The sequence below is a fragment of the Schistocerca gregaria genome, chromosome 10 (genome assembly GCF_023897955.1).
Source record: "Schistocerca gregaria isolate iqSchGreg1 chromosome 10, iqSchGreg1.2, whole genome shotgun sequence".
In the NCBI taxonomy this organism is placed as follows: Eukaryota; Metazoa; Arthropoda; class Insecta; order Orthoptera; family Acrididae; genus Schistocerca; species Schistocerca gregaria.
Window position 1 is genome coordinate 204282496 of NC_064929.1, and position 10963 is coordinate 204293458.

Genomic DNA, 10963 nt, shown 5'->3' on the forward strand with positions numbered 1-10963 from the left:
GCCTATTTGATCACCCGGTATATTATAGTTTGATATCAGTGCAGAGGGAGTTTAGACATTTTTATTAGGACGTCATGATGCCGTTCCTTCGAAACACGCGACAAAATGTGGAATAAATAACTTCGAAGTGACTGGATCTGCCCTCGAAGAAGAAACCAACAGGACGACCAAGCAGTGTGCGTTCTTCAGCGAACACTAATGTTGTACGCGAGGCTGTCTTAATGGAGCCCATGGCGTTCAATTCGTAAGCAAACAGCAGTGGTTGGAAAATTCCGGGAGGGTGTTTGCAGAATTCTTTATCTTGATTTTAAATTTCATCCGTACGAACTACAGATGGTGCAACAAGCCGGTGTGGCCGAGCGGTTCTAGGCGCTTCATTCTGGAACCACGCGACCGCTACTGTCTCAGGTTCGAATCCTACCCCGGGCATGGATGTTTGTGATGTTCTTAGTTAGGTGTAAGTAGTTGTAAGTTCTATGGGACTGATGACCTCAGATGTTAAGTCCCATAGTGATCAGAGCCATTTGAACCATTTATGGTGCATCAATTAAAGGACAACGATTACCGGTGTAAGACGTGTATATTGCTATTGTCTGTTATCAAATCACAATTTATGAAAGATGTTTATATTTTATTAATGGGATTAAGTAGGAATAATTAATATTTGTTATGTTGGAAATAATTGTGGTAGCCGGGAATATCTGCACCAAAGTATTGTTGATATAACTTTAAAAAGGGCGGGAGAAACCGCGTAGGGATACATTTTAAGAAAAAGAGCGGGAAAGACTGCGCATTGATACATTTTGTAATGGTAGCAGGGATTGTCTGCACCAGAAAGCATTGTTGGCAGCAGAGACCGCACTTTAGCGTTCGTAGGAAGTCAGTAGTAAGCGAGAAGTGAAGCGAGTCGGTAGCAGGTGTGAAGCGAGAGGTTGAGAGAAGCGGTGTGCCTGCCAGCCACCAGCTATGATTTACACGAGATTATAAACGGGTGTTCAGAGATATCAGCTAACTATTATCATAGGAGGAACTAATATTGAATTAATTTTTTGAGAAACTCAATACTACTGAAGGTATGTTTGCGCATTGCTAGTCGTAAGATTATTGTAGAAAGTGAGTCCCATTTGAACGTTTGTGAAATCATTACATTCAGAATATAATTAACTTTTGCCAGCAATATTGCATTTCTAATTATAATCTGTCCTAAAAACAATCAACGTAAAACTTTGCAAAATTTTATTGTTGTCAAGAAAAAGTTTAACAACGAATTACGTAACTTCAGTCAAATTAATTAAAGAATAATGTCAGCTTTGATAATAAATGCAGCTACTTATTATGAAAGCCCACCAGCAGCTACTAGAGTATAGTAAAACAGAGTAAGTATATTCACGTCGCAGTTCGATGTAGCAGTCGGATGGCGATCCAGTAACAGTAAAGGAAGATAAGGAACAGTTGTGATTTATTGCAGATAACGACTGAGGGCCACGACGACGACGACAACACATTCTATGTTTCGTCGAAATAATCCGAAGGTCACTTTTAGAAAGCAGCAATTAAATTTTTATGCTAAGATAGAGAAAGAGAATAAATTTCAAAGGGAAGATTTCATTTGTTATTATTAAGCAAGAGATAGAAATCCTAAGGAGAGGTTTCATAGTTTATTGTAAAAGGGAAGGTTATCATTAACAAAAGAGGTATAGAGGAGACAGGTTTCACAGGTCACGATTACGATTTTGTCAACAAATAACAGAAATAAACAATGACGATGAATTTCTAAACACGTCGTGGATGTCAGATGAGGAACATTTTCATCTCACAGGTTAACTGAATAAACAGAACTACCGTTACTGGACAAACACAAATCCTAATGAGATTCATGAGCGCCCTTTACACGCTAGTAATGTGACAGTATGGCGTGGTGTTTCATCATATGGGATTATCGGACCGTCTTTTTCGCAAATGAGCGTGGAAAAAAGCAATAACTGTCAATGCCGATCGTTAAGCGGAGATTTCCGAACTTTCGTTACACCTGCATTGAATAACTCTCCAAACGTTCAACAGGGCGGAGCGACATAACACACTGCACGGCAGCCAATGTCACATGTGCGAAAATTGTTTGGCAACCGTGTGATCTCACGGTTTGGTAACATTTTAAGCCCTCTAGATCAGCAGATTTAACCATTTGTGATCTTTTCTTGTGGGGCTACTTCTAGAGCAAGGTCTACACGACTCGACCAAGAACCCTGGTTGAGTTAAAACAGAGAATTCGGGATGCAATTCACAGTATCCCAGCTGAGATGTTGCAGCGGTCAATGAGGAATCTCAACAGCAGATTTCACGAATGTATCCGTGCAGGAGGACGCAATCTAGAGGACGTAATTTTAAAAAATGATAAATACCATCAATGTTTCGGAAATGGCAAAGTTGTGAGGTTTCAGTTACTATGAATGCAATTTCTTCCCTTCCTCACTTCTAGTTTTATTGGATTGCGGAAATGTTCCCGTTTCTCTGTGTCAACTTGTATAATGTTTCACAGCTGCGCGGTGTCGGTTATTTCTGACACACAGCGCATTCATATAGCATCAACGTGAGTTCACCATAATACTCTTCGCACGATGATGACACTACAAATAACCTTATAGGTCGGGCAACCACCGCTGAAGATCCTGTACAGCTCGCGCAGGATACGGTGGTCGATGTGCAACGATCAGTTTTCGTCCAAAGCACTGGGAAATTTCGGAAGGAGACGGCCTATTAGAGTTTTTCACCTTTCAGGCGGTCAGCGATGACATAATTGGGACGCGCACCCTGCAATCTTTGTCAAATGATTTTACGGAAACTATTCGGTAAAAAGAAATCATTTTTGCTTTATTTACACCTTTATGTCAGGTTCGTTAAGGCGAGGTTTATTATCTTTGGTTCAAAAACTCGATTTTCTAAATTGCATTTTTTGGATTCGTGAAGGTGTTTAGAATCCACCCCTGAAATGGTTTTTCCGAATACGGAACGGGAATGTTTGTTAATCGCGGTTGAAAAAAAAATTTCACCTGCCTGTAAGCGGCCTTTTTCATGCACCAGTTTTTTTCTTTCGGAGGACGAGTTATTGTACCGCTGCTTGGAAACACACAAAATTCAAATGAAAGTTTGAACGCGTGTGTTTGCAAGTTACTCCAAGCATTTGCATTCTGGTGCAAAGACTGTGGAGACTGCGAATTTCCTGGCAGTGAGCAGCTTCAACGAAGAGTATCCAGCAATTCTGAAGACCATGACAACGATGGACTTCACTTGTACCCTATTAAACGCAGCTCGCCAAGCATTCGGACGACCACCGGATTCAAGCGGCCGAAAACCGCTTGTCACCGGCCGTACGAGAGGCTCTGGAGCACCGCACGATGGCCCAGATCGAGCAGAACGCCCTCTATGAGGAAGAGGAAGGACTAGTTTATGGACCCGGAATAGCAGATTGAACGTAAGTTGCATAATATTGCATTTAAATGTAGTCTAAACATCATCAAACCCGTTTTTCTCGAAACGACTTCTTTTTATCGCGCGGTGTGGTAACTTCAAGTCTACTGAACCGATTGGCATGACTGTTTCCGACGAAGCTAACTAAATTATGTAGGAGTTGTACCACTTTTATTCAGACCCCTCAACTATAAATATTTTTACTAGGCCGACGAAGTGGAATAATCGATGAAGAAACCCTATTTTTTCAAATGGGCCTAATTTTGTTTCCTACGGTCCAAATGACTTAAGCGAGGTACCACTTTTAAAGATTCATATACTTCGCTAAAGTCAACTCAATTTTGATTTCAGACGAACCGGCTGACCTGTGACATTCCGCACGTGGATGTCTACATCGAAATTTTGTTTCGTTGCAACAGCACTTTCGCCTTTGCTCTTCGATATTTCCGGTTGAAAAACTTCCGGTTTGTAGAGGAAATATCAAACATTTGGATCAAATTTGACATTGATATCTATGAGACACGCCGAGAAAAAAATCTGAAAGAACATGCTTGTTTTCGGGCCAGACATAGTGAACCACCCCTTAATCGTCTTAGGCTTAATCAAAATGGCTCTGAGCATTATGTGACCTAACATCTGAGGTCATCAGTCCCCTACAACTCAGAACTACTTAAACCTAACTAACCCAAGGACATCACACACATCCATGTCCGAAACAGGATTCGAACCTGCGACCGTAGCGGTCGCGCGGTTCCAGACTGAAGCGACTAGAACAGCGACCGACGTAGGCTTAATCGTCTTACTTATTTTGATATTTGTATGGAAGTAAGACACTGCGCGTAATTCGGGAAAAGAGTGTAATGGAAAATAAAGGTTGCTATGATTTTGTGTTTGGTGCATATTACGTAATATGTTGTCGTGGTTGAAATTTTGCTAACTTACTGAATTTTTTGTCAGACTTGGTTCATCAATCTCTAGAAAATTAATCTGATGTAGCACATTGATTAGCGATTGCGCCACGCCAGCGATAAAGACAGAGTGAAATATCCACAACATTCCAGACGTTTCATTAACGGCTACGGATGTTAAAGTGAGATTTTGGAAAATGATACCATGCAAAGAGGAGAGAATTTCGCCGTATTGCTATTATGTAAAACTTCATTATTTACCATGTCATTTCAGTAACTACAGAATTTGTCAGTGAAAGAATGCAAATTTAAAAGGCCATCGATAGCTGGTGTAATGAGAAACGGCTGGTCCCGGCGGAGGTTCGAGTCCTCCCTCGGGCGTGAGTGTGTGAGTGTGAGTGTGTGTGTGTGTGTGTGTGTGTGTGTGTGTGTGTGTGTGTGTGTGTGTCTGTCTTTGTCCTTGGGATAATTTAGGTTAAGTAGTGTGTAAGCTTAGGGACTAAGGACCTTAGCAGTTAAGTCCCATAAGATTTCACATACATTTGAACATTTTTTGTAATGAGAAATGTTGTGGTTTTTGGAACAACGTATGTTAAGACATTATACGTTTTTTGCTTTTTCATAAGCTACTCAACTTTTCCTCAGTTCCTCGCTTAATAAACCTAATAAACCAATGTTTCCGAATTCTTTCGCAGTTGTGTCTACACGTTAGTGAGGTGGAACACTGCTGTGTTTTGGCAAAAGAAGTAAGCAGCCATTCATGATGCTTCTCTGAAAGTTACAATCGGTCAACAAGCCAGGCACTGCCTTCTCAGACGAATTCCTTTTAGATCCTTACGCAAGCAGAGATGAAAGTTGTTCTTTTTGAATGGTCACCATGCAAGTGTGGGCGTGCAGCAGCCCCTCTGTAATGCCCCAACGACCATCTAAAAGTCAATTAAGAAAGAACATGAAGTAGGGAAAATTATCTTGGCACTTACGACAACTTTGCCGATGAGCTAACACGAAAGATTTTTATCAACAACTTTTTTTTTTTTTGGTCATCAGTCTACTGACTGGTTTGATGCGGCTCGCCACGAATTCCTTTCCTGTGCTAACCTCTTCATCTCAGAGTAGCACTTGCAACCTACGTCCTCAATTATTTGCTTGACGTATTCCAATCTCTGTTTTCCTCTACTGTTTTTGCCCTCTACAGTTCCCTCTAGTACCATGGAAGTCATTCCCTCATGTCTTAGCAGATGTCCTATCATCCTGTCCCTTCTCCTTATCAGTGTTTTCCACATATTCCTTTCCTCTCCGATTCTGCGTAGAACCTCCTCATTCCTTACCTTATCAGTCCACCTAATTTTCAACCTTCGTCTATAGTACCACATCTCATATGCTTCGATCCTCTTCTGTTCCGGTTTTCCCACAGTCCCATGTTTCACTACCATACAACGCTGTACTCCAGACGTACATCCTCAGAAATTTCTTCCTCAAATAAAGGCCGATATTTGATATTAGTAGACTTCTCTTGGCCAGAAATGCCTTTTTTGCCATAGCGAGTCTGCTTTTGATGTCTTCCTTGCTCTGTCCGTCATTGGTTATTTTACCGCCTAGGTAGCAGAATTCCTTAACTTCATTGACTTCGTGACCATTAATCCTGATGTCGAGTTTCTCGCTGTTCTCATTTCTACTACTTCTCATTACCTTCGTCTTTCTCCGATTTACTCTCAAACCATACTGTGTACTCATTAGACTGCTCATTCCGTTCAGCAGATCATTTAATTCTTCTTCACTTTCACGCAGGATAGCAATGTCATCAGCGAATCGTATCATTGATATCCTTTCACATTGTATTTTAATTCCACTCCTGAACCTTTCTTTTATTTCCATCATTGCTTCTTCAATGTACAGATTGAAGAGTAGGGGCGAAAGGCTACAGCCTTGTCTTACTCCCTTCTTAATACAAGCACTTCGTTCTTGATCATCCACTCTTATTATTCCCTCTTGGTTGGTGTACATATTGTATATGACCCGTCTCTCCCTGTAGCTTACCCCTACTTTTTTCAGAATCTTGAACAGCTTGCACCATTTTATATTGTCGAACGCTTTTTCCAGGTCGACAAATCCTATGAACGTGTTTTGATTTTTCTTTAGCCTTGCTTCCATTACTAGCCGTAACGTCAGAATTGCCTCTCTCGTGCCATTACTTTTCCTAAGGCCAAACTGATCGTCACCTAGCGCATTATCAATTTTCTTTTCCATTCTTCTGTATATTATTCTTGTAAGCAGCTTCCATGCATGAGCTGTTAAGCTGATTATGCGATAATTCTCGCACTTGTCAGCTCTTGCCGTCTTCTGAATTGTGTGGATGATGCTTTTCCGAAAGTCAGATGGTATGTCGCCAGACTCATATCCTACACACCAACGTGAATAGTCGTTTTGTTGCCACTTCCCCTAATGATTTTAGAAATTCTGATGGAATGTTATCTATCACTTCTGCCTTATTTGACCGTAAGTCCTCCAAAGCTCTTTTAAATTCCGATTCTAATACTGGATCCCCTATCTCTTCTAAATCGACTCCTGTTTCTTCTTCAGACAAATCTTCACCCTCATAGAGGCTTTCAATGTATTCTTTCCACCCATCTGCTCTCTCCTCTGCATTTAACAGTGGAATTCCCGTTGCACTCTTAATGTTACCACCGTTGCTTTTAATGTCACCAAAGGTTGTTTTGACTTTCCTGTATGCTGAGTCTGTCCTTCCGACAATCATATCTTTTTCGATGTCTTCACATTTTCCCTGCAGCCATTTCGTCTTAGTTTCCCTGCACTTCCTATTATTTCATTCCTCAACGACTTGTATTTCTGTATTCCTGATTTTCCCGGAACATGTTTGTACTTCCTCCTTTCATCAATCAACTGAAGTATTTCTTCTGTTACCCATGGTTTCTTCACAGCTACCTTCTTTGTACCTATGTTTTCCTTCCCAGCTTCTGTGATGGCCCTTTTTAGAGATGCCCATTCCTCTTCAACTGTACTGCCTACTGCGCTATTCCTTATTGCTGTATCTATAGCGTTAGAGAACTTCAAACGTATCTCGTCATTCCTTAGAACTTCCGTATCCCACTTCTTTGCGTATTGGTTCTTCCTGACCAATATGTCAGGAACTTCAGCCTACTATTCATCACTACTATATTGTGATCTGAGTCTATATCTGCTCCTGTGTAGGCCTTACAATCCAATATCTGATTTCGGAATCCCTGTCTGACCATGATGTATTCTAATTGAAATCTTCCCGTATCTCCCGGCCTTTTGCATGTATACCTCCTCCTCTTGTGATTCTTGAACAGGGTATTCGCTATTACTAGCTGAAACTTGTTACAGAACTCAATCAGTCTTTCTCCTCTTTCATTCGTTGTCCCAAGCCCATATTCTCCTGTAACCTTTTCTTCTACTCCTTTCCCTACAACTGCATTCCAGTCGCCCATGACTATTAGATTTTCGCCCCCCTTTACATACTGCATTACCCTTTCAATATCCTCATATACTTTATCTATCTGTTCGTCTTCAGCTTGCGACGTCGGCATGTATACCCGAACTGTCGTTGTCGGTGTTGGTCTGCTGTCGATTCTGATCGTTCGGTCACTGAACTGTTCACAGTAACACACCCTCTGCCCTACCTTCCTATTCATAACGAATCCTACACCTGTTATACCATTTTCTGCTGCTGTTGATATTACCCGATACTCATCTGACCAGAAATCCTTGTCTTCCTTCCACTTCACTTCACTGACCCCTATTAGATCTAGATTGAGCCTTTGCATTTCCCTTTTCCGATTTTCTCGTTTCGCTACCACGTTCAAGCTTCTGACATTCCACGCCCCGACTCGTAGAACGTTATCCTTTCGTTGATTATTCAATCCTTTTCTCATGGTAACCTCCCCCTTGGCAGTCCCCTCACGGAGATCCGAATGGGGGACTATTCCGGAATCTTTTGCCAATGGAGAGATCATCATGACACTTCTTCAACTACAGGCCACATGTCCTGTGGATACACATTACCTGTCAACAACTACCTAGCATATTTGTTAGCGAAAGAGAAAGAAGAAACATCGTATTTCAGTAATGGACAAATATCCTTGTGACAAATGTGAAATTAATATCTCAGAAGTTAAGTCCAAAGTAATGTCATCAGAGATAACTTTTATGTGGAAGAGAGCTGTAAGCACAACGAAGAAATTCAATGCGCCTACGATGCTCTTCCACAGAAGTCGCTTGCTAGAACTCATCCAGTGCAGACGTACGAGAGCAGTTCTGATCTGAATTATTGAGATTGCGAATCATGACGAGATTCCAGAATGAGATTTTCACTCTGCAGCGGAGTGTGCGCTGATGTGAATCTTCCTGGCAGATTAAAACTGTGTGCCCGACCGAGACTCGAACTCGGGACCTTTGCCTTTCGCGGGCAAGTGCTCTACCATCTGAGCCACCTTAGCACGACTCACGCCCCGAAAGGCAAAGGTCCCGAGTTCGAGTCTCGGTCGTTTAATCTGCCAGGAAGTTTCATGACGAGATTGTTTTCGAGTTTAGAAGTGTTTGTTGCATGACGGGAATCACGGCTTGAAAAACTGATTTTATGAACTGAGACAGGAACAGATAGACACATTTAACCGTGCACTTCTTGTTAATTGAAATCTAATAACGGAATTAGTGAACATTATACTTGACTTTAAATTAGTTGGACCTCAAGGAGAAGTGAACATTCTATGAAAGAATACACGCAATTAGTCTTGAGTAGGATCCAAGTTCACGACATCACGAAGATAAAACAACTGCGCTGAAGTGTTGAGTTGTGGTAATTGCCGAGAAACTCTAACTCAATCGGACTGACTTAACTAAACTATTCCGTGTGCGTGTGGTGCGGGAGTTATAAAGTATTTAGTGACAAAATAACAAACTGTCCGTTACCAGTTAAATACCTGGTGTGGACTACATCATTAAATAGTTTGATAAATGGCAAAAATCAACGACTACTCATGAAAGACCATTTTACTGAAGTGCAAATATTCACGTCATTAGTTGAGAAGTGAACTTTCAAATATTTTCGTATTACGACGCAATCTTACAGAGACTGAATCGAAGAGTATCTCTGGATCTCGCTGCATACCAGCACAACAACGAGACAACAGCGTAAGAAAAAACTTAACTAAAATATTTCCTCGCAATCAGTGGTGTGTGCTATGCGAACGAGAGAAGAATCATTAACTACTGCAAATCTGGGCAATTAACAATACAATATTAATAATAAAAAATCATCAATTATACGACTTCGCATAAGTGGAAACTCTGCTGACTTGTAATTGAGATACAACGACTACGCGAGGAACGCCTTTTCGCAAGTTTTTCAGGTTTTTTTCTCCCGTTAATCTACGGGGACTGACGTTTTATCGCATCGTGTCTCTACTCAGTCGCGAGAGCTGTGGCAGTAGCAGCTGTACGGCGTCGACTACACCAGCACGCGGTTGGAGTCCGGGGGCTCGCGCCCCACCACTTAATATTTACAAAAAATGTGAGCGTAGGCTTCAGTTTAGAAAGGCACTTCCCCGTCCAGCTCTGAGCGTTTACCCCCCCCCCCCCCCCCTTGCCGCTCGCAACCATGCTTACCCATCCGACTGCGCATCTAGCGGACACGGCGTTATGCACGCACTATACACAATGTGAAGATAGTGAAACAATTTAAAATCAGACATGGTAAAATAGTCTGTATTGAACTGAGTGACAGTCCAAATCCGCTAACACCTGTTTAGTTTCACTGTACGATGACCGGTTTGATATCATGTAGGTGTATCGTCAGGTTGTATCTGCATACAGAACGACACTACATAAACAAAAGCGCTTATAGTCAACATAACACAGTACAAAGTAGACAGTAAAGCAATGTACACACAAAACTTACAGTCCATGTGCGACGACTTCTAAGGTGCAACTGCGCGGTGAAACCTTGGATGAAACGGCAGGTGGGCACCCGATCTGAGCCATGCATGGCCAATAAAACACATCAAAAGCGGTCAAAGACGAGCGCAGACAGCACATGACAATCCACGTATGATAGGACGAGACATATCAGCACAAAACATTGCAGAGTGAACGTAATGTAAATTAAAACACAGCTCGCGGTGTTGGTAGAGTATATTAGAGAAGAAAGCTACCATCGTGAAAATCCGCCGGCGAGACAGAGTTAAAGGACGCACAATCCTTGGGAGGCATCAAAGAGAACTGCACGCTACTGCGATAGCCACACCCTGAATACTGTGAAGTGAAGCAGGCGCCACTGCATCACAGGTTGAAGATAGCGACATCTAGCGGTAGAGACCAAACTAAAGGACATGCAGACTGGTCCTCCGAAAGCGCAGTAACAAAATGGATTTCAGTGTTAAATAAGAATCCATTAGAAGAGACAGGAAATATTAAAAATTATACTTATGCGAAGTAAGGTACACTATAAATAACGTACAGCCATGCAAAATGAATGACATCGTTACATCCACAACAAGATGACAGAACCCAACTGGAGACTTAGGCCTTCATGGACATGTCTGTTAAACCTA

The 10963-nt window shown here is 41.7% G+C and overlaps 1 protein-coding gene across 1 annotated transcript in view; it reads right to left on the bottom strand.

Moving 5' to 3' along the window:
- Positions 1-10607, bottom strand: part of LOC126293609 (epidermal growth factor-like protein) — a 90455-nt gene extending 79848 nt beyond the window's left edge. Inside the window, exon 1 of the mRNA XM_049986893.1 lies at positions 10312-10607. Within this exon, the coding sequence (XP_049842850.1) occupies positions 10312-10448 (137 nt within the window). The 5' untranslated portion in view covers positions 10449-10607. The remainder of the gene's footprint in view (positions 1-10311) is intronic.
- Between the last annotated feature and the right edge of the window lie 356 nt (positions 10608-10963).